This window comes from Paroedura picta, chromosome 1 (genome assembly GCF_049243985.1).
Source record: "Paroedura picta isolate Pp20150507F chromosome 1, Ppicta_v3.0, whole genome shotgun sequence".
In the NCBI taxonomy this organism is placed as follows: Eukaryota; Metazoa; Chordata; class Lepidosauria; order Squamata; family Gekkonidae; genus Paroedura; species Paroedura picta.
Genome location: NC_135369.1, coordinates 182142017 through 182166107, shown reverse-complemented (window position 1 = coordinate 182166107; position 24091 = coordinate 182142017). Strand labels below are relative to the sequence as shown.

Here is a 24091-nt window from a genome sequence, read left to right as displayed (position 1 = left end):
TATTTCTTTCCTTGGCTTGATGGGAACGGACTCTGCAATCAGGACAATGTCAAACAGCGCTCATTGGAATGCAGGTGAGCTTAGACGGGGCGAAGCTCTAAAAAATTGCCGCTGAAATGAGCTCGGCTTGCATGTCTTTAATGGGAGCATCACGGCAAAACTTTCCTGTCTGCTGGGACCTGAGCCAAGCCCTGCTGGATGAGGCCAGAGGCCCGTCAAGTCCAGCTTTTTGTTCACAGAGTGGTTGGCTAGTGTTTGGGGCGTAAGAACACCGTCCTGCCTCATTTCCCCAGCCACTGACCCAAAGACATGCTAGGGCAGTGGTTCTCAACCTGGGGGTCGGTCGGGACCCCTTTGGGGATCAGACGACCCTTTCACAGGGGTCGCAGCAGGGCAAGCAGCTCAGCACCGGGGGGGGGGGGGGTGCCATCCACACTACAGCCCTGCAGGGTAGATTGAGATAGAGTGTTCGTCTGCCTGGAGCAGCAGAAAAGAGCGAGATCAGCATGGTGGGACAAGAGGCAGAACAGAACTGAGAAACCCCTGGAAAAAAACACAACAATTTATATACAATCATGAACAATGGATCTTCACGCCATTGGTCAGTTTTGGTTTAATATCTGTGAAAGAACCCTTGCATAATTTTATGCTTGGGGTCACCACAACATGAGGAACTGTATTAAAGGGTCACGGCATTGGGAAGGTTGAGAACCACTGTGCTAGGGGAAGCAGATATCCCTTGCCATTATTAGCCATTGATAGCCCTTCCTCTCCATGGATGTTGCCCACGGTCCTTCTAAAGCCCTTCTGCTGGACGACCATCACCACATCCTGCTTGGCACCTTCACTGACTGACATCGCCCCAGCAGACATGGAATTAAACACAGCGGTGAATCAGGCGAGGGTTTTATCCCACGGGAGTTTGCTTAAAGCTAATTGACACGGCCGTCTCAAAGTCCAACCTGCATCCAGATAAGAGGACTTGTCTATACATCTCCACGGAGGATTTCCCACCAAACTGTCTTCCTGTTAGGTAGGTGTTGTGGGAAGAGCTGATGAAGTAGTGGGCCAAAGGTTGCTCCATCTCTTGGTATAGTTCTAAGCGGTCAAGGAAGACGGGGGCATTCTCATCGGACATCAAGTACCGGCAGAACCCATCGCTTGACATGAGACCTGAAATGGGAAGACACAGCATTCTTGCAAGGAAGTACGTTTGTTTGTTTGTTCATTTGTCCCATCCCATCCTGTCCCATCCCTCCATTGCAAAGTCACCTGAAATTCTAACCACAGAAATCCGAATCACTGGAAGGACTTTGAGCAAAGGCAGTCAAAGCAAGAAAAAGATCAACAGCAAAGGAACAGAGAGAGAGCTCTGTTAGAGCAGAAAGGCCTTATTTGCAGCACTTCTGGAAAAACACTTTCCGGTACTACACTGTGAGAGAAGGTGAGCCGTGACATTTTAAAGAGTGTCCACGAGGCTGAGGACATGACAGCAGAGCCTATTCTGTACACAATAGATAATGCACTTTCAATGCACTTTAAAAGTAGATTATCCTGTTCTGCACAGGAAAATCCAGCTGCCAAAGCACAATGAAAGTGCATTATCCTATGTGTGCAGAATGGGCCCTGGACTCAGTCCTAAGAAATATGGATTGACACTTCGGGGCATCCAAGTGACACTGTGCCTGGCTCTCAGGAGTTGAAGGAGGGGGTCCTGGACTCAGCTTGCTTTGCCCTCTCTGCACAGCCACGGAAGAGAAGTTTGCTTGCCAAGCACCCCTGAGCCTGTGTCGCTCAGGTCAGCTGTGTGGGAGAGAAGGGGGCTCCTGTGGCCCTCCCCGGGCCTCTTTCTCCAGCCAGGTAGCCACAGCAAGTTGCAATTTGCAGAACTTGGGAGCAGCCCAGGGAGGGGGACGCCAATTTCTGCAGGGCTTACCAAGGAGAACACTTCCAATGAGTTTTTCATTACTCTGTTCATATGCGTGCCTTTTCGTTTTATTGGTATCATGTTTTTAATTGGTGTCTGTTAATATTTGAGCTGTCATTAGCTGCCTCGAGACTGCGTGGTGCGGGGAGGTAATCACAGAACAGTGAGAGAAGCAGTAGTACAACCAGCACAGCCAATAAAACTGTATCTCTAGCGACATAGGAATAAAGAAAACTTTTTCTTTCTTGCTTGAAGTTCTCGTTTGTTTTGCTTGCAGTGAATATAAAGAATTTCAGCGTAATCATCTTCTTCGGTGATATTCTCCAAAGTATAACACAAATTATACGCTATTATACTTTATATATATCAGGTTAAGTCAGTAGTATAGTAAGGAGACAACAAGCATATTTAAATAATTTAAAATCATTCTAAAGGTTAAACTCACCACTTCCTCCCCCCCCTCACACACACACATACACAGATTCCCTCCTCTTTCCACCTCCCATTTCCCCCCATACCTGTAGGTTTCCCAACCTCCCTCCCTCCGTCCCAAGCAAACACACATAAACTCCCTTCCCTTCCCCACTCTCCTATCCTGCTTGCCTGCTCGGCCCCTGAGGGGCATGCAATGACTGACTAGGCCCCCGGGGCTGGTGTGGCCGCTGCCAAGGTTTTGGGGGCGTGGCAGCAACTGCATCAGCCTCCATGGGTTGCGCAGAGGCTGACTAGGCCCCAGGGGGCATCCCAGCCACTGGGCACTTCTAGCGCACTTTGTGGGTGTGACTACGGCCGTCACATCCATCTACATTTCCGTTTTACAAAGCGCACCAGAAGATGTGTCCCACATCAATAATGAAAATATTTGAAGCAAGTGCTGTTCCAAAGTTATGCAAATAACTCCAAGAGGGTCATTTGGGCTCAGGAACAAGGCATGGGAGGGAAGGCAGGAGACCACCCCCACCCACCGGTCGCCAGCCACCCCATCCGCAGTAACAGCAGGCTCACAACATCACATTTCCTGCAGCGGCTGCATAGCTGAGGGCTTCACAACACCTGAGGCCCACACAGTTTGGTCAGGACATCCTGTCAATCAAGCAGAGGTCGCCTCCAACACTTGGTTTAATACACTGTTCCTCCCCATCCTAACCGGGAGAACTTAAACTGGCTCGCTTCATTCTCTTCTCCTCCACTTTATCCTCACAACAACCCTGCAAGGTAGGTTAGGTAGGCTGAGAGGATGTGGCTGGCCCAAGGTTGCTTAGCCAGCACCTGAGGCATGCACGGGGATCTTCATGTGTGTCTCCCCGATCCCAGCGTGGCACTCTGAACCACCACACCCGAGGCCCAACCATTTGCAGACACGATCACCTCCAAGAGTCTGGCTCACCTTTGCTTTTTAAATCTTCGTCTGGCTCATACGTCTCAATTATTTGCAATGCTCTTTTAGTGTCATAAAACGGAAACAAGATTTCATTCAGCCGAGGATCTCGTTGATGCTGAAGTCAGAAGAAAAACAGAATTTAGACAGATGAACTCCTGCACGGCTTTATTTTTGCAAAAACGATGAGGCAGGGAGGGAATTCTCAATGGCAACCCTCAGCTGCTCTTTCCTTCTCGTTTTTAAAAACATGACAGCTCACTGACCTCACCCCATGTCCAATGAAGCCACAGGACGCATATTGCTGTTCACTGGCAGGAAACACATGCCAGGAAGGCGCCCGGCTACGCCGCATTAGTTACCAGTTGACCCACTCCCCAAATCCATCAAGTCTCTTGCCCATACCAAAAAGTGATTGGAATAGACTTCCTGAATAATTTTAGCAACAGATTATGTCTGAATTTCCCAAGTATTATAGTGTCGCTTTTTGAAAATACTCAGGTGTACAACACCTAAAGCATGCTCTTGGACCAGGGGTAGTCAAACTGCGGCCCTCCAGATGTCCATGGACTACAATTCCCATGAGCCCCTGCCAGCATTTGCTGGCAGGGACTCATGGGAATTGTAGTCCATGGACATCTGGAAGGCCGCAATTTGACTACCCCTGCTCTAAACCCTTACAAGCAACCATCCTCTTCTGGACTGGCAGGGTCTTATGGGAATTGTAGTCCATGGACATCTGGAGGGACGCAGTTTAACTACCCCTGTCCTCGACAGGGATGGCTTTTTAAAGGACCCCAGAGTCGGTAAACTGGTTACTGAATGCAGCCGTGTTGGTCTGCAAGAGAACAGGTCGATTTGCATCCCAGCTGCACCTGACAGACCCACAAGACTTTCAGGGTTGAAGTTTATGAAAACCTGAGCTCCCTTCCTCCGATTACCGGGCTCCAAACAGTCTGTACAGATTAGTTTTTACATTTATTCGGATGTGTGTCACTTTATGAGGCGAAATTAAGTCTGAAATAATAGGCTGAACCCAAAGAAATGCAAGCAGAGCTCTACTTTCCATAGGAACGTCCCGTCTTCCTCAACACCTCATCCCCTACCCACCACTCACCCCGAATTCTGTATCTGGGTGTCCAGATTGGCATCAGGGGCTATGGGGCATTGGTGAGGACTCCCCACCCTGGATGAGTGAAGGATTGCTATTCCATTTCAGGGAACTTGGACTGAAGCACATTTGCACATTCCAAAAATTCTAGGGATGGGGATGACCTTTGAAATGGAGCATGGGCTGGCTTTATCTGATAAAACCAGACTACCAAAGACTTAGCTCCCCGCGTTGGACTTATTACTGTTTAATATTATACAATTACTTTGTTATTATCAATTAATATTATTAAGGTTATAACTAGTTATGTGTAATGTTTTCTGAATAGGTTCTTCAGTTCCACATAAACCGCCCTGAGCCTTTGGGGAGGGCGGTATATAAATGTGAAAATAAATAAATAATTGTTTCATGTATTGTTTATACGTTTTATTTAAACTGCCCTGAGCCTCCTGAGAGGGCGGTATATTAATATAACAAATAAAATAAATAATACTCGTGGGAAAACCCTTTACAGCAGGGGTAGTCAAACTGCGGCCCTCGAGATGTCCATGGACTACAATTCCCAGGAGCCCTTGCCAGCATTCGCCAGCAAATGCTGGCAAGGGCTCCTGGGAATTGTAGTCCATGGACATCTCGAGGGCCGCAGTTTGACTACCCCTGCTTTACAGCATGGGCTTGACCCCTCTACCCTTTAGACCAGGGGTGGTCAACCTGTGGTCCTCCAGATGTTCATGGACTACAATTCTTATTGCTTATAGAAGATCTGGAATTGCACAACCAATGCTATGGAATTGCACAACCAAACCCCCAACAACCTGACTTTGCCTCTCAGGATGGGACGCTAGTTAGAAAGGGTGTGAGCCTTCCCATCTCTCCCGCCCCCATGCTTGATCCACCTTCTCTCACCGCCATATTTCCCTGGTCCCTCAACTGTCCTAGGCTGACCTCCCTAGCATCTCCCCACCTTCCCTCTTCCCTCATCCCTCTCCTCCCAACCACTGTAATAATATCTAAAAGAAGTTCTCCCTTCCTCCAACCCCCAGTGATACTCCTTACAAAGCAAGACAGGCACAGATAAATAACACAGTCTAATAAATTATATAGGCCTTCCCCTTTGAATCTCTCCATTTCCAGTGGGGACTCTCAGGGCAATTCTTAGTCTGACAGCCCAGCTAAGAAATTCAGATGGGAGCACACTAGCTCTGAGAGCACTTTCTCACCTGCCTTTCCTCCCTCCTCCCTCCTCCCTCAGCATCCACACATTTCCTTGCTTTAGAGCAGGGGTAGTCAACCTGTGGTCCTCCAGATGTTTATGGACTACAGTTCCCATGAGGCTCATGGGAATTGTAGTCTATGGACATCTAGAGGACCACAGGTTGACTACCCCTGCTTTAGAGAAGAAACAAATATGCTATTGATCCCTTACAACTGCATGAGAATTCTCTAAGAGGAAAGCACCAGGAACTGTAAATTTTCTCACCATGTGGTGAGAGTACAGTTTGGGGTAGTAGTTTGCTTTGGGAAAACCGCAATCAAAACATTTCTTCACCCAAGGTCGGAAACATTGTAATTTTTGCACTGGGCACCATTTTGTGTCTGGTGCTACCTGTGGAGCTGCAATTTTGCCACGGATTGTTCTCTTGAAGAAAGACCAGTGTCTTCCAGAAACGTGGAGTCTGCTCTCTCCTGTTCTACACTGCACATCAGTGTCCAGTACATATCTATAAATAAGGAAAGGGCAGCCTGGGAACCCGAAACAAAGAGGCCAAAAGCCCGTGTACTTCCAAGCAAGTATTTCCTCCTCGGAATAGTCACCTCTCCCTCTTTCAGACACATACTCATGAGAAAACCGCAAGCTGGATAAGAAGGCGACAGCTTCATTTAGCTTGTCATGGTTTGTAACCCCTCACCAATCTACCCCTCTGGGAATGTAACCTTTCAGGGGTTACGGCCCACAAAACACGAGCATAGCTGGCTAAAGCCACCAAACCAGGCTTTTACTAACTAGTTCCAGGCACTGGCCTGAGGACAAAAATCACATTTTCTCAGTCAACACAATGCCAGAGCCCTGAAGGAGATGAACCTTAAAGGAGATGAACATTAAAAATGTTTCCCTAATATCCCACCAATGTCTCCCCACTGGTAATATAATCCCATTATTACAAGTTCTATTCTCCAGTACCACCATTTCAGAAATAACATGGCAGTGCAATACTTCCTAAGGCTTATGACAACATGTTAATGAGTACCCAAGCTGGATCAGGCCAATGGCCCATCTAGTCCAAGACAGGGTCCATCAGGAGGTCCACCAGCAGGGCCAGAACTCCAGAAGCCCTTCCACTGTTACCGCCTAGGCACCAAGAATACAGAGCATCAGTGCCCCAGACATGAGAAGCCACACTGAATCAGTGGCCCTTCAGGAGACACATGAGCAGGGCCATAACTCCAGAAGTCCACTTAATGTTTTCCCTCAAGCACCAACAATACAGAGCACCCCTGCCCCAGACATAAGAACATAAGAGAAGCCATTTTGGATCCAGGGTCAACAGCCCATCCAGTCCAAGAGTGTGTGTCACACAGTGGCCAAACCTAGATGTTATCAGTTGGTCCTTCAGCATGGCCAGAACTCCAGAGGCCCCCCCACTGTGGCCCCTCAAGCACCAAGTATCACTGTCCCGGACAGCGTTTTCCATCTATACCTTGAGGCTAATAGCCTCTGCCCCGTATGTTTATCCAGTCCCCTCTTGGATCAAAACATTGATTGAAATATTAGTTGGAAACTTTTAAAAATACTCGCATGAGAAAAGCCCAATTCTTAATCTTCCAGAGAAGCCAGAGATTATGGTTTGAGGATGGCATCATCTGGCCATGAAATTGGGGTCACTGTGGGTAGGCAGTCAGTTGTGAGTTTCCTGCATTGTGTAGGCGGTTGTTTGGACTAGATGGCCCTGGAGGACCCTTCCAGCATTATAATTTTATTCTGTTTTGTTCTATTTTATTGTCCACTCAATATTTGGGAGGGCCAGCCCATATACTTTGGTGCCCCTTTACATACAACTTGGGAAGGGCAGTATAAAAATTTAATAAAGAAAGAAATAAACTTCATTGGGCACAACCACAATACAATCAGTTAACAGACACAACAGTTGCACACCACGGAAAGTAATCAATGCAAGCGCTTGCGAAGCCAAACAAACAAGCAGGAGGATGCACACCACAATGGAGCTGATCTTTGCGCCCAAATGAGACCAAAATGGGAAAGACCAGCAGGGCTCAGAACGACAGCAAACAGTGGAAGCGGGGGACATGCGATGAGAAGAGGGCTGAAAGAAGCAAGGCACTGCACACAAACTTGTACGGTAGTTAATGTATGAAAAAGCTTACTTCATTTAGAAAGCTCACTAATTGGTCTACCGTTAAATAATCAGTTTTGTCGCCATTGCTGAAAAGAAATTGTTTAGACAAAGTAAGTTTTCATGTCAGTTGCTACAGCAGGTACGATTTACATGTTGACATTTGAGAGATTCTCAGCATCCGTCTAATTGTCCTACCATTGACCTAAGCTCAGCTTTTGGAAAATGGAAGCTATGATTGATGGGCGAGACCAGAAAGCCTTGCTACAAAGAACAGCAGACTCCCCCCCCCCTTAAAAAAACCCCTTCTTCTAACATTCAAAGTGATTTACAAACCAACATGTAAGCCTACCGCTTTAAAATCTTAGTGAATGAAACTTCATACAGTAAGACTTCCTTAAACCTAGTTAGTTCACATTTTATGTTAATAAATCTTAGGAACAGCAGGTTAATATTGTAGGTTAGTAAAGCCAGTACGAAAACGCTTCGCAGTACTTTCCTTGTTAGCTCCTGAAAGCCACTAATCTGAACTTTTCTTACAGTGAAGCCCATAGAGAAGATGGCACATCTGACTACTGGTATTGATATGGGTCAGAGCCATGTTACAAAAATATTTATTGTGCTCGAATAAGGTAATAGTGTAATCAAATTAAGTGTCACATTCCAGTGCACTTACATCTTCCTAAAAAGGTCCTCAATGTCGGTGCGAGGACATATCTTCTGGGTCAGTTCATAAAACTTTTCATACGTAAACGCGGAAGGCTCTATTTCGTCGTTCTGGAAAGGAAAGGGTAACTTGATCGGAGTCCTCCAAAACAATTGCTTCACAGTTCGACTTAACAAAACGAAAAGTACTGGTAAGAGTCTAATTTGTTGAGTCAAGCCCGGGCTCTATCTCCACCAATAGCTTGTTTCTGATAATGCCTAGAGCTCCACATTGATCACAAGGAACCCAGCCCAGGATGGGCAGCAGCATCCTCAGGCCAGGCTAAGACTCTCCAGAGGAAGGCTTATGAGCATGGCTGCCAGTCCTTTTGTGAAGCTCAGAGACCAGGACGGTTCTACGCTTACATTTTTTGCCCCATTGCCAATCCTGCTGAATTCAGATAGATCTGAACCCAGGTCTTCCGCCTTTGTTTGTCCCAAATTGAAACAGACTGTGCACTCTACACTATATTTTCTGGTTGCTCTCTCCTTCCACTTGATTGGGGAAGTTAAGAGGGGGGAGAGGAGCGGTGGGCACGAAGCTCCAGCCAGCACTGAAGGAGCACAAGGTTGGAGAGGAGTTTATTTCCTGCTGTCCGTCTCCTCTACAGCCAAAGGAAGCGGGGGGGGGGGGGCGGATGGGGCACAAGGCAACTTGTTTATTTTTCTCTTCCTGAAAGATGGGTGGGGGAGAATGCGGAGGAAAAGACAATCCAAAATGCAAATCTCGGCATATCGAAATGTGGGCTTTTGTACAAGAGCACAGTCACTCAAAAAATGAGGGCAAAAATAAATCTTGCAAGGGAATGGCAACTGGGAACCAGCAGTCTTTGAACTGATAACCTGACCAATCAGTGGCAGACTGCTGCAATATATCAGCGTCAGCGTTGGAGGCACGGAGGAGGGGGAGGAAGTTAATCCGGCAAAATGCAGAGATCTACATTTAATATTGGGGCACTCAGAGAGGTTTCCTCAAATATAGCAAGTCATATCCATTCCTGGATATTGCGGAGGAAACTAGTGTCACAGACATTAGAGAGGGAAAATTTAATGTGCTAAATATCAAAATAGAAATCACATAAAGTGTAGATGACTTTTTAAAATTCAGGGTTACTGGGGATAAAAAGCCCAGTGCGGATTCAGCCCAGATTAAGGCGCTCTCCACAATATTTTACACACGAGGGCGTTTAAAAGGAAAGCAATAAGCACCTCACCTAATATTATTTGAAAGAAAAACTAGAGAACTGGGAGATTGTTTCCATTTACAACACTATATATGATGACCAAGGTTTCTATATAATTTGCTTCCTAATAAATAGATGTATAATTTTTACATGTGCCAATATTTAATGTTTTTACTTGACTAACAGAGTTATTGGGCCTATATGCTTAATCTTTTTGGGTTCTAAATTCATTCTAGGACAACTTTATAGCCAACTCACTACAACATGCCCTCATTATAAATAGTGAGTACAGGTTAGTGTTTGAGATGGTACTAATTAATACAGTTCGGAGGGTTGGGAATACTCGTTGGTCAACACCGCTGAGCATGTTTGCATCAAGACACAGTTCTAAAATTAATCAAGCCCTTTGTGCTTGGAAATGAAAGATAAATACCTTGCCACTGGGAAGACCCAATTCCTTAAGTGCCTGAAAGATCACCTTTTCAGTTTTACCTGAGGCAAAAGTTCTGGTAATGCTAGAGGAAAGAGAAAGGAACGTTATTTGGAAGGCACTGAGGACTCCAGCCAGAGAGCTACTTCAGACCCTGCAGGGTTTGGTTTTCTTCACGGTTTCTCCACTGGACCATACTGACAAAAGTCACTTTAGCAAAAGACCTCTAATGAACATCCTGCCTCCGAATCATGGTGTAGACCAGCCTTTCTCCACTTCTTTACCGTCGCTGCTCACTTTTTCAGTTTTTCAGATTTTTTTTTCCGGGAGGGGAGGGGGGCCGTGTGAGTCTGTGTGAAGCAGCAGAAAAGAGCTAGAGTCCAGCGGCACATTCACTAGTAGCCAGTGTAGGGTTGGGCGCTTCGGCACCCAAAGAGGCCGGTCTCTCCCAGCGCAGCCAGCACCATGCCGCGAGGGGTAGGGGGAGGTGCGGGCATCAGCATGCCGGCGAGCGCACACATGCAGGTGCGGAGCTCTACGCCTGTGTGTGTGCGCCCGCCAGCGTGCTATTGCCCGCCCCTACCCTCCCCCCTGCAGCGTGGCACTGGCTGCGCCGGGAGAGAGCGGCCGCTTCGGTCACCGAAGCGCCCAACCCTAGCAACCACTGATAAGATTACCCTCCATGAATCTCTCTAATCCTCTTTGAAAGCTGTAGCCACTGAGCTGCATATGTTTGCTCACAAGCATTTTAATAAATAGAAATCAGTAAGCACAGTCTCCTGCCTACATTATATTTATAAAAACAAAACAGACGTCCAATTCTTGCTGGGCACAGCACTGAACAGCCATTGCACTTACCTCCTAACCGGAATCTTGCCATTGGTGTTCGTCAGAAATGCCAGTTTCATCCAGCTAAAAGATAAGAGGAAATGATTACAAAAACAGGAACGCCGCAAGTCCATATCTTTCAGAGAAGGCAGGGCAAAATGCAGGGAACAGCCCCATTCTGCCTTCCAAACATCTGCTCTAGTGAACGAGACGTGGATTTCATGCAGAACGAGATGAAGAAGAAGGTTTGGGATATGCCAGTTTTCTCTAACAGGATTCTCAAAGTGGCTTACATTCGCCTTCCCTTTCCTCTCCCCACAACAGACATCCTGTGAGGTGGGTGAGGCTGAGAGAGCCCTGATATTACTGAAGAAGAAGAAGAGTTGGTTCTTATATGCCACTTTTCTCAATCCGAAGCAGTCTCAAAGCAGCTTACAATCTCCTTCCCTTTTCTCTCCCCACACTCTCTGAGGTGGGTGAGGCTGAGAGAGCCCTGAGTTTACTGCTCAGTCAGAACAGCTTTATCAGTGCTGTAGCGAGCCCAAGGTCACCCAGCTGGCTGCATGTGGGGGAGCAGGGAATCAAACCCGGCTTGCCAGATTAGAAGCCACTGCTCTTAACCACCACACCACGCTGGCCTTTTAGAAACAGCAAGGTAAGCTTTGCAGGATACAACTGAAGAGCAGAGCCAAAGTTTTCAGGTTTTAGCTGTCCTGCAAACACTTCCATCTTCCGTGTGGATCTGTGTGTCCAGGGAGAGAGGGACATTCAAGACCTCTCCTCCAGGCCATGTGACTGCCTGTAGTCACAGTGGCTGGGGGAGGGGAGTGACTTATAATAAGTACATAAAATGGGGACCCTGTTTGAACTTTAACTCAAATTGAGAGTTCACCACGAAAAGAGGATGGCTCAAAATGAATGGGTAAAGGTATCCCCTGTGCAAGCACCGAGTCATGTCTGACCCTTGGGGTGACGCCCTCTAGCGTTTTCATGGCAGACTCAATACAGGGTGGTTTGCCAGTGCCTTCCCCAGTCATTACCATTTACCCCCCCCCCCCCCAGCAGCAAGCTGGGTACTCATTTTACCGACCTCGGAAGGATGGAAGGCTGAGTCGACCTTGAGCCGGCTGCTGAGATTGAACTCCCAGCCTCATGGGCAGATCTTTCAGACTGCATGTCTGCTGCCTTACCACCCTGCGCCACAAGAGGCTCTATCAAAATGAATAAAGCAGCCAAAAAAAGAAGAACCTATCCTAGGCTATAACAGTTATACAATTTAACAATGAATAGAGATGTTTGAAATACAGTGGTTGTTTTCTCCTATTACTATTTTAAATGTATAGGGAAAACAAATACCTATTGTTCCCATAGGTATCCAACTAATATCCAACCAATGTATGATGAGGGTCAAGTCCCTCACTAATTCTATAGTCTATAATTCTCTATTTCAGTTTTAACAATATATATATATTGGCCTTTGGCTCAAAGGTATGGGGAAGTTTAGTCAAAAGTCTTTTGGATAGTTGGATACCTATTGAAACAATGGCATTTGTTTTCTCTAGGCATTTAACCGGAGGAAACAAGCACTGATGAAGATGCTACTCTGAAAACGGTACAAATTTAGAGTCCGTTTTGGTTGTTTGACCACTATTCAAAAGAAGAGATAAGATATACTGTATTTCCTTCTTTATTCGTTGTTAAATTGTATGTTAAATTGTTTGTTATAGCCTAGGATAGATTCGTCCTTTTTTGGCTGAATTTTAACTCAGTCTGGTTGGAAACATCCTTGAGCTTGGTTAGAAAAGTTCCCAGCTGCCTCACGCTTTGCCCTGGGGGGCCTGCCAATCACCTGCCCAGCTCCTTGGGGCTCTGACAACCAGACTGGCAGGGGGTGGGGATGGGAGGGAGAGAAAGCTATTGTGTGCTTATACCCATTGCCTGTGAACTAAGGGGTAGTCAACCTGTGGTCCTCCAGATGTCCCTGGACTACAATTCCCATGGAAATTGTAGTCCAGGGACATCTGGAGGACCACAGGTTGACTACCCCTGAACTAGACCAAAACAAACACACAATAATGACGGGGGTAGTGACCAGCACACCATGATGAGGTCCCTCTTCCTCCATCAGGTGAGAAGCAAGCTTTCCTCAGCCCAGGAGCACGCATTCTACCTTCCCTGAAGAGACAATTTCTCCAAAGCATTCAAAACTCTAAAAGGGGACAACGCTTTCACTGTGCTCTTATTAGGATGACAGAAGGAAGGGGTAGGGGCATGATGGCCACTACAACTTCTGTCTCGAAGCATCAGGAATTTCAGGCTTGCTGAACCCCTCCTCGGCAACGAAACTGAAAGCTCATTGTTTAATTTAGCAGTGCTGAAAGCGAAATGTCTACACCAGAAGGGCTTCCATCAACAGGCAACTACGGATGAGCAGACAAAGGCAAATAGAGGTGCCCCTCCCCCCGGGTGCCCTGATGCCGCCCCTGTTTCAGCTCACCTGTGATCACTGGAGCATGTCCCTTGCCCTCCCCGTGGTTCCACAAGCCCATGCCCGCCCAGACCCACACCTGGAAAAGGCCACAGGCTAACATCAGTGGGCATGGGATTCCGGAGGGGCTACAACCTCTCCCCTAGACTGTGTCGGACTGCAGCCCCCGTCGTGAGCAAGGCAGCTCTGCAGGGAAGGAGACTGGAAGATAAACCTCAACACTCACAACAACCCAGCTGGGTGGCCTAGGCTAAAAGGCCCAAGGTCCCCCCATGAGTTCCTCTTCCAGATCAAATATCGGAACCTGAATCTTCCAGCTCCCGGCCCCTCTCTCTAAAAGATAGCACCTCAGTTCCTGTCATGATAGGGTTAGCAGTTTCCCCATCACTAGTTAAGGGCTCACTCTTAATTAACTTGTTTCTCCTGAGCTCCTTCTAGTGCAGGGGTAGTCAACCTGTGGTTTTCCAGATGTCCAGGGATTACAATTCCCATGAGCCCCTGCCAGTGTTTGCTGGCAGGGGCTCATGGGAATTGTAGTCCATGGACATCTGGAGGACCACAGGTTGACTACCCCTGTTCTAGAGGATAACATGGCCTGGGGCGAGCAAGTGGGCGGGGCCTGATGATACAGAGGCAGCATTGGTGGGTGTGGCTTGCTTCCACCAGAAAGCAGCCAATCAAGGCCACAGCAGCTCCCGCACTAGCCTGCCTGCACGCTTGAGTACAGATTCACCCCCCCCCCCCCCATGGAATGAGACCAAAGCGAAAGGGATGCTGCAGAAATTAATGGCATCCTGGAGGGAAGCCCTGGCCCTGTGCAAACCCAGCAGTGACAGCAGTCTGGGATCCTCACGGCCAGCAGGCAACGGCACCCAGATGGCTCACAGCAGAGCCTCATCAGCCTGTGAATCTCTGTCTCCACGCCCAAGAGTGAGGGGGGTGTCCAGACGAGTACACCTGGTCCTTCCTGGTGCACGGGCTTGGTTTGGTGACGGTGGAGCCCCCTGGCTGGCTGATTGGGTGCCGGCAGCCTGTCTGCCGCTACAGTCCCCATGGCTCCTCTCCCAGCATGCTTAGCTCGGGTTGCGCCCCTCCATCAGCTGACGGCCAGGACACACGGCCTGCCCTAGATACGTTACTGGCACCCTCCAAAAACTCTTAGAAAAGTTTTCTTTTTGTCTTTTATAACCTAGAGCAGGGGTAGTCAAACTGCGGCCCTCCAGATGCCCATGAACTACAATTTTCATGAGCCCCTGCCAGCAAACGCTGGCAGGGGCTTATGGGACTTGTAGTCCATGGGCATCTGGAGGGCCGCAGTTTGACTACCCATGAGCTAGAGTTCTCTGAGGAAGCTCAAGATGCTAAGCGGTATCCATACTAAGCAACCGTGTCAGAAAGGTAGCTAGGGAAAATTATGGGAGGGAGCATTTGTATTTTTCAGTCTCCTGAAAAAGGGACAGAAACAGAAAATCATCTTCTCTGTCCCTGGAGGAAGAGCCTTCTGGCCAGCCCATCGGAAGGTCTTACCCCATGAAGAATGGCTGTGCACGCATGGATTCAGGCAGGGGGTGGGGTGGGGGTCACTACGCTAATCTGAAGCAGCAGGAAAGGTAAAGGTATCCCCTGTGCAAGCACCGAGTCATGTCTGACCCTTGGGGTGATGCCCTCCAGCGTTTTCATGGCAGACTCAATACGGGGTGGTTTGCCAGTGCCTTCCCCAGTCATGACCGTTTACCCCCCAGCAGCAAGCTGGGTACTCATTTTACCGACCTCGGAAGGATGGAAGGCTGAGTCAACCTTGAGCCGGCTGCTGGGATCGAACTCCCAGCCTCATGGGCAAAGCTTTCAGACAGCTGCCTTACCACCCTGCGCCACAAGAAGCAGCAGAGTAAAGTCTAAATCCAGCCAGGCACCTTTAAGACCCACAGACTTTAATTCTGGGCTTCTGTGTGCGTGCACACTTTTTCAGATGCCCATTCATGCTGATACCCAGCATCAAGCCTGATTGGTCTCCAAGCCGCCTGAGTCAACTCAGACTTGGTTCTGTGCATAAATGGGCAATTCTTCTTCCCCAGTCCGAAAGCTGCTATGGAAACACTCAACGAACTCTCACCACAAGACGCTTCGGGAACTCTTTCTAAAAAAAAATTATTATTTTTTGAGGGGGAAATATGAACTGCAAATTAACACCACATTTCTCAAGGATGTTTGCATTTCTCGGGGAATGTCCCTTCCTGCGGGCTTCCCAGATATTATCTCTTGCTGCGCCAAGTAAGGAAAGGAATTCTCTTTTTGAAAAATGCATGCAGGGGAAACATGAAGCCAGCACCAAAACAAAACAAGAGTGGAGAAGGTGAGGAAAGAATAGACTTACTGTTTCTTGAGACATGTCATGGGACAGACATTGTTAGCTCTAAAATTATGGATGACAGATCTGAGCCCCTCGACCCAGCGCTGGAAGACAAAAGATTCAACCATCAGCTTCGGGAAAGGCCGGAAGTATCGAGCGCAGCCTTAGCTAGATCAAGCGGCTCCCACCCGGAACTAATCATGACTGTACCACATAAAATCATGACTGTACCACCCAGGCTCCTGATTGCCTCTCATTGGGAGGGCCCTCCCCACTGGGACCCAATCAGAAGACTGCCACATTCTCCCCCAGGTCTCTGATAGACCATCAGTAGGAGGGCCCTCCCCAGTGAGGACCTATCAGAAGCCACGTGGCCTCCCTGTCACTGGAGAGCACTGCTGAAGGTTGACCGCGCTCTCTGTGCCTTCCCCGGTATGCTCGCCACCTCTGGACTGCGGGGAAGGCCCCCCACCACCTGTGAGAAGGCACCACTGTGTTCCCTGGCCCACCCACACCCTCCCTGACTCTCTCCCCATCATCCTTACTGCTCAGGAGAGCCAGTTTGGTGTTGTGGTTAGGAGTGCGGACTTCTAATCTGGTGTGCCGGGTTCGATTCTGCGCTCCCCCACATGCAGCCAGCTGGGTGACCTTGGGCTCGCCATGACACTGAGAAAGCTGTTCTGACCGGGCAGTGATATCAGGGCTGTCTCAGCCTCACCCACCCCACAGGGTGTCTGTTGTGGGGAGAGGAAAGGAAGGGAATTGTAAGCTGCTTTGAGACTCCTTCGGGTAGAGAAAAAACAGCATATAAGGACCAGTTCTTCTTCTAGCGTCAACGGGAATGACCCTTCACAATGGCCCCCCTGCACTCTGTGGCCTCCCTCCCTCCCTCCCCAACATCCTTGCCACCGAGGCTCAGCCCAGAAGCCCTCCCACCCACTCAGCGAGTGTGCCCCTGCTCTTCCTGGCTGCCGCTCAGCCCTGGTCCTGCAGCTCTCGTCTGCCTCCCCGGACCCATTTTCAAAATGGGCTTCTCTGCTAATAATAACAACAACAACAGCAGTACACAGGAGCTTCATCTGTTCTAATTAGTTGGATATTACACCCCACTTTTATCCCTTGCGGGGGCACAAATGGCTTTTGCAGTTCTGCCTTTCTCCGTTTTACCCTCACAGCAATAACCCTGCGAGGTAGGTTAAGCTGAAAGAGAGAGGGTCACTCAGCCAGTTTCCAATGGCAGGGTGAGGATTTGAACCCTGGGACTCCTAGATCCTGGGCTGACTCTCCCGCCAGGGTGCTATGTTGGCTCTAGCATGCATTCTCTTGTGGGAACCATCACAATCTCCCTGCGAGGGAGGTCACTACTGTTCCCCCGCTCTGCTAATCGGGTGACTCTGGGCAGCCCAGATTGCTGTTGTGAGGGGAAGAACAATGTGATAAGCCACTTTGGATGCCTGTTCGGGAGGAGAGAGAGAGGTCTACACAGCAGAAACCAGAGAGGTTAAAGAATAATTAAGAATTCCAGATGCGCTCTCTCTCTGTCTCTGTCTCTGTCTCTGTCTCTGTCTCTGTCTCTGTCTCTGTCTCTGTCTCTCTCTTTGAGATTCCTGCTCCCCCCCCCCACTCTCTAAACCAGGGGTAGTCAAAATGTGGCCTTCCAGATGTCCATGGACTACAATTCCCATGAGCCCCTGCCAGCATTCGCTGGCAGGGGCTCATGGGAATTATAGTCCATGGACACCTGGAGGGCCGCAGTTTGACTACCCCTGCTCTAAACCCTTACAAGCTAACAGCCGCTTCTGAGCTGATTTTGTTTCTAATGGCTGGTTTTTCCTCATTTCAGATCTGTGCATTTTGATAGCATCAGAAGCCTGACTTTTGCTCTCTGTCGCCTCCATCTCGGAACGCAAACACGCGCACACGAGGCCCGCAAACGCTTACATAACCAGATACAGAACGTGCTCCTCCTTGAGTAATAGCAACCAAGTGTGAGAGCTGGAGGAATTCCTTTATTAATTACTGCATAGCCTTCAGTTTCGGACAGTTTTTAGCCTTCCCGTTCCTCTGTGAGGAAGCCAGCCTGGTGCCGTGGTCCGTGTCGGACTAGAGGTGGCAAACCTTGATTCAAACCCCCATTCCACTGTGGGGCTTGTCGCTCTTGGCCTGTCCCACCTCACAAGGTTGTTGGGAGGATAAATGGAGAAGAAAGAGCTCTTTGTGGGAAAGACGAGATGAAAGGTGCTAAATCCTTTTTGCACACCAAGAAGTCCCCAGAGTCCAGGAGTAGATGATGCCAGGCACCTTAAGCTTACATCTAACGGCCCCCTTTCCCTGACATAAAAACACCCCACGAAAACACTCTAATCTGGACTGATGTCTTGGTAGAAAGGCTGTTAAAATGACACAAACTGCTGCTGCTTTTAATTCCTGATGCTGTTTTAATATGTGTTACTGACCATATGTTGTACACCACCGTGAGCCATAGTGCTGGGAGAGTGGTACAGAAATCAAATAATAATAATAATAATAATAATTATTATTATTATTATTATTATTAAATCAGATTTGCATTTTCCCACAAACTTCAATCCACTTCAGCGACTGCTTCTAAGCGGATTTTGCCATTTCACCCGGTCAAATCCGGCAGCAAAGTGCCTTGAAGGGGTGTCCTTTAGTGCAGGGGTAGTCAACCTGTGGTCCTCCAGATGTTCATGGACGACAGTTCCCATGAGCCCCTGCCAGCATTCGCTGGCAGGGGCTCATGGGAACTGTCGTCCATGGACATCTGGAGGACCACAGGTTGGCCACCCCTGCTTTAGTGTGTGTGGCAAGGAACCTTCAACACTGACTCCAAAAGGACATGCGTGCAGGGGACCGGCGGGGAGAAGCCTTAATGGACAGGGCGGCCAGCAAGTGTCAGCAGAAGCACAAGATGCCTGGCTACAAAGGAAGCATAAATTGGGACTAGGGGAAAGCGAGCAAAGAAACAGGAAGACCACATCACCCACCCATCCAGGCATGCAGAGTTAAGTTTCTAGTCAATGATGGATTCTTAAAAAAAAAAATCCCTCCAGACATTGCAGAAAAATTCTACTGACAGTCTGACTCTCAGAGGGTATGTGGAACATATAGCTGCTCTGCGGCTACTTGGTCCGGGCCCCCTGCCTCCTTTTGCAAAATCACATACAAATACACAGAAAGAAAGAGACTCCCTTCCCCCTGACCTATTGGTTTCCCAACCTCCTCCTTAGTTTCTTCCACCCTCCCTCAGTGGCAAACACAAATACACACACAGACCCCCTTCCCTTCCCCCCCTCCCCTTTCCTCTTCCAGTTGACCTTCTGCTCGGGCCTCCACCACTGCCTTGGACTCCACTGGTCATGCTGGTGCTGGCTAGGCCCCTAGGGCCAGCGCAGCCATTGCCAAGAGGGGTAGGGCAGCTGCTTGTCAAGGCACCAGGGGCGGGGCAGCCACTGCCGAGGACCCCACTGGTCGTGCAGGCACTGGCTAGGATCCCAGGACTGGCACAGCGACTGACAAAGCTCAGGGGCATGGCAGCCGCTGTCAAAGCCCCCATTAGTGGCATAGGCACTGGCTAGACCCCTGGACCTGTCATAGCCACTGCCAAGGCCTTGGGGGCAGAGCAGCTGCTTCCAGGCCCCCGATGGTGCCATGACCACTGGCAGTGGCTGGGCAGGGCGCTGCTTCAGCCTCCTCATCCACCTTGCCCTTCTCTACATCTTCTGGCATGCTCTGTGGGCAGGATTATGGATGTCATGTCCGTATTCATATCCGTTTGAGGAGGTGCGCCAGAAGATGTGTTCCACATCAAAAAGCCTCAGAGATAAGGAACTCCATTCATTTTTTACAAAAAGGCCACTGCAATTTATATTCCTTCATTTATTCCTTCATTTATTCATTTATTCCTTCACTTGATCCCAAAGAGCCTTCCAACACGGTCTCCTCTTCTCCCTTCTGATCCTCACAACCACACTGAAAAGTGGGTTCCCACTCAAGGTCACCCATGAACTTCCGTGTCAGAGTGCAGATTCAAACCCGTGTCTTCCAGCAAAATTAGCCAATGCACCACATCAAGTCTCTTCTCGAAGGCAAGGTGCAGGCCCTCATGGCATAGCTGTCTCTCTGGGCATTTGAAGTGAGAGAGAATCAGGCCCTTGCCACAAGGATGGCTTCCAGGGATATCCTTCCTGACCCTGAGACTAACATTGCTACCAGCCCCTGAGGAAGTCTGCAAACTTACAGTAAATTATTTCTGGTTGGTCTGGAGCAACAGAACAAAGTCTGCCTCAGCAGAAAGGGCCCACAACACCTTCCCTCCCATTTATCTTCCCCTGTGCCCCCCCCCAGAAGCTCATCATAATGGGATCACGTGACCCTGTGATGATCTCCACACAATAAGGGAGAAATCTCATTCCTCAGGCTTCTCCCCTCTAGAACAGCCAAGGAAGAGATTAATAATGAAGTCAGAAACAGGAACCTATTAAAATTCAGAAGGTCTGGAGACAGGGGCTGGGGGGCGGGGGGGGAGAGGACCTAACCAGCCAACTGTTAGTACGAATGACAGCGAAATTAAGGACAACGAATTCTGCTAGGATACGACAAGCTACAGGGCAAGGTGGAAACAATGTGAAAAGACTACGATGATCTGCAGCAGCGAGTCCTAGTCAAGGTAAGCAATGAAACGATGCATAAACATTTTGCCTTGGATGCTAACAAAAGGTGTGCAAGAAAAAGGGAGGGGGGTAAGCTAAGACCTGGGGGGAAAATTGGGACTTACCAAAAATCCTGGATCTGAATATCATTATGGAACTCGGATCCAGGATTTTTCAAAAACACCCAATTTTTTTTTTTTGGGGGGGGGGTCTTATAGACAAGAGAAGGGGAAAAAACATTTTTAATAAAGAAAGCCAGTCTGACCCTGGGGCTGGCTTGCTTCTCCTGCAATAGGGTTTTAAACCTTGCTCCAGAAGTAGCCCCCCGGGATCTGCATAGAGTAGGGAGGTCTCTCCTGTCCCCAAAGGCTTCTGGTGTCTCATTTCTGCCTGGGGCCCGGAGAGATCTCTCCGATGCACACAGATTTGAGAGGATCTTCTGGGTCGGTGGGAGCTGAGGGCTCTCACTACCACAGCTGATCAGTATAGCTGAATATCCCGAATAAAACCTCTAATATCAGTCAGCTATATTGGTAGCTGAAACAGATTATCTAACCTGTATTTGGTTTAGAAAATACAAAACAAATACCAATGAGTTTATTTTGTTCAGTATTTTTTCTAGCTTGGTTTAGCCAAATTAGCCCTAATTGAGCCCTATTCAAAGTTGACTTTGATCGTTCTTCACCGTCTCCCCGAACACCTGCTTTTGACAGAGGCCACAGAAAGATGATACATGTTCTTTAAAATCTATCTAAGGAAAAACTCCCTCCTTGGCTGCACCACAGCTTAACTACCAGGGCAGAGTTAAGGGACTGCCAAGAAGTTTTCCAGATCAAGGTTATTATTAAACTTTAATCTTTGAATTATGCAACTCCTTGGTTCCAAGCCTTTTAAAACAAACGTATTAGCTGGAGTTTCTTAAAATGTCAACTCTAATTATTTTCGGGAGGGGGGGATTTAGCCGAGGGATTGAATCAGGGGTTGAACAAAGTGACTGAAAAAAAGGAAGAGTGCCATATAACACCAGGCTTGTTCATTAGAATCAACAGAGAATCATAGAATCAGAGTTGGAAGGGGCCAGACAGGCCATTTAGTCCAAGAATATCCTCAGTGCAGGATGCCAGAATAAAAGAATTATAGAATTATAGAATCATAGAGTTGGAAGGTACCTCCAGGGTCATCTCATCCAACCCCCTGCAAAATGCAGGAAATGACCACAAGAGCCAAGCACCTACACCATCCCTTCTGTCCACCCACTTACAACCTCCTACTGTTGGGCCAAAGTCATTAAGAGTGGTTAGCTGTACCAAAGCTGTACTCGGGGCAGGTGGGACCCCTTGATGCCATTCCTGTGTAACTTGTCGCAGCACTCGACGTCCAAAGGCTCCCTCCCGGGAGTCCACCTGGTCGATGCAGTAATATTTGATGAAGGTAGAGAAGGATGACCCCGCAAATCTCTGCTACAGGTGATCTGGTGGAGAAGTCAGCAGACGATGCGGTGGCTCCAGTGGAATGGGCCGTGATCCTCCCGGGAAATTTTTTGCCTTGGACCTCATAAGCCTTGAAGATGCACTCTTTGACCCAGGCTATGGTAGCTGAGGAAAACTTCCTACTGATATATAAGGAGCCCTACCTGAGTGAGCAGAGGTGTGACCTAACCACTCTTGATGACTTCTGCCCCACTGTAATAGAACAGGGCCCCTCTTGACTTCCAGAATTCCACAGGGCCTGTAAAAGGGAGCTCCTCCACCAGGTATTTGGTTGAGGCTGACAGACTCAACATCATCTGCCAGCCCCCCTAACATCCCTTCCACGTCCCGAACCCAACTGACCTCCCGACAGGTTCTTGTTTAGAAAGTTATTATTGTACTGTCGCCTTCTGAACTTGTCCATTGGGTTTTCATGGCAAAGATACTGGAGTGGTTTGCCATTTCCTTCTCCAGTGGATCACCTTTTGTCAGAACTCTCAGCTATGACCTGTCCGTCTTGGGTGGCCCTGCACGGCATAGCTCATAGCTTCACTGAGCTACGCAAGCCCCCTTGCTTGGCAAGGCAGCAATCCTTGAAGGGGGAAAGCAGTAGGTGCAAACTTAAATGGACCCCGGGGTATGGTAGAGGACAGGAAGGCCTGGAGGATCATTGTCCATGGGGTAGCGATGGGTCGGACACAACTTCGCACCTAACAACAACACTGTACTGTTAGCTGTTATAATATCATTACTCAATTTTGGTTCCTGCTATTATGGTTGCAGTTATTATGACTGCATTGGATATCCCTATGTTTAATATAAACTATCGTGTGCCTTATGGGATGGTGACATAGAAATACAATAAAATAAAATTAGTAAGGTCATCACTTGACTTAATGCAGGTTGCAACTGAGCGACAAGCATCATTATTAGTTATTCCCAAACCTGCTGAGACAGGAGAAGGGGAAGAGGTGCAGAGAAGAAAGATAACCACAGTCAACTGAGTCGAGATTAAAGAGGAGCCCTCCCCTTTAATTAAAGGAGGGGCTGAGGCTAAGTGGAAGAGTCTATGCTTGGCATCCCAGATTCGATTCTGGTCATCTTCAGTTAAAAGGACTGGGCAGTAGGTGATGTGAAAGACCCTAGAGAGCTACTGCCAGTCTGGGGAGAAAACACGACCTTGATGGACCAGGGATCTAATCCAGTAAAAATGCCTGAAAAATTACAATCAATTACAAAGACTGGGAGCAGCCCTCTCTATTGTTGTAGACAAATCAATTCCAAGCAGTGAGGCATTACAGTCTCAGTGCCAGAGTTTGGTTTTCATTCATAGAATCATAGAATCATAGAGTTGGAAGGGGCCATTCAGGCCATCTAGTCCAACCCCCTGCTCTACGCAGGATCACCCTATTCATTCATTCATTCACTCACTCACTCACTCACTCACTCACTCACTCACTCACTCACTCACTCATTCATTCATTCATTCAGTGATTTATATTCCGCCACTCCCATTCCAATGGCTCGTGGCAGGTCACAAAGTCCTCAATAAAAACCCATTAACCCCCATTAAAAGGACATTCCAATATAATAACATGGACTGAAAAGGCCCTGGCCCTGGTGAAGGCCAGGCATGCCTCTCTAGGGCTGGGAATCACCAACGTCAGTACCCGCATACTGTAAAGCCCTGTGGGGGGCATAGGCGGACAGGTGGTCCCTCAGATATGTGGGGCCCAGACCGCGAAGGGCCTTGAAGGTCAAAACCATTTCCTTTGGACGTAGAGACTTTGGGAGTCTTGATCATATTTGCCACAAACAAGCACTCAGCTGATCCCCGGAGAGCAACTTGTCCAGCTTCCAGCCAGAGACTGGCCCTGCCCGCCCTGCCTCCCTCCCCCTGCCCGCTTTTCCCCTCACGTCTTTGTGAACGGCTCTAATCTCAGATCCCACAGTTGGGCGGCCCATTCAGAATAACCCACTGCCATTCAAAGACCATTACAATTGTCCTGGCACCTCTCTGATTGTCCCCAGGCAGCAGTTTAAGCCAGCAAAACCTCATGGGAAACGTTCAAGCTACAATGAGCTGGTGGCACTCAGGAGTCAGTGCACAGTCAAATCCTGGCTTCATCATCACCCTTGCTCCCTCAAACAAGAAGTAAGGGACAAGCATCAGGACAAGATCTCAAGAACTACCA

The 24091-nt window shown here is 48.4% G+C and overlaps 1 protein-coding gene across 4 annotated transcripts in view; it reads right to left on the bottom strand.

The window, feature by feature from the left end:
- Window positions 1-24091, bottom strand: part of PLCB4 (phospholipase C beta 4) — a 199538-nt gene that overhangs the window by 82123 nt on the left and 93324 nt on the right. For all 4 annotated transcript variants that reach the window (XM_077314657.1, XM_077314638.1, XM_077314629.1 and 1 more), the window contains 7 exons: window positions 15779-15858; window positions 10947-11000; window positions 10092-10173; window positions 8446-8546; window positions 7801-7858; window positions 3315-3423; window positions 963-1173 (listed from right to left, as the gene is read on the bottom strand). In XM_077314657.1, the coding sequence (XP_077170772.1) occupies window positions 963-1173; window positions 3315-3423; window positions 7801-7858; window positions 8446-8546; window positions 10092-10173; window positions 10947-11000; window positions 15779-15858 (695 nt within the window). The remainder of the gene's footprint in view (window positions 1-962; window positions 1174-3314; window positions 3424-7800; window positions 7859-8445; window positions 8547-10091; window positions 10174-10946; window positions 11001-15778; window positions 15859-24091) is intronic.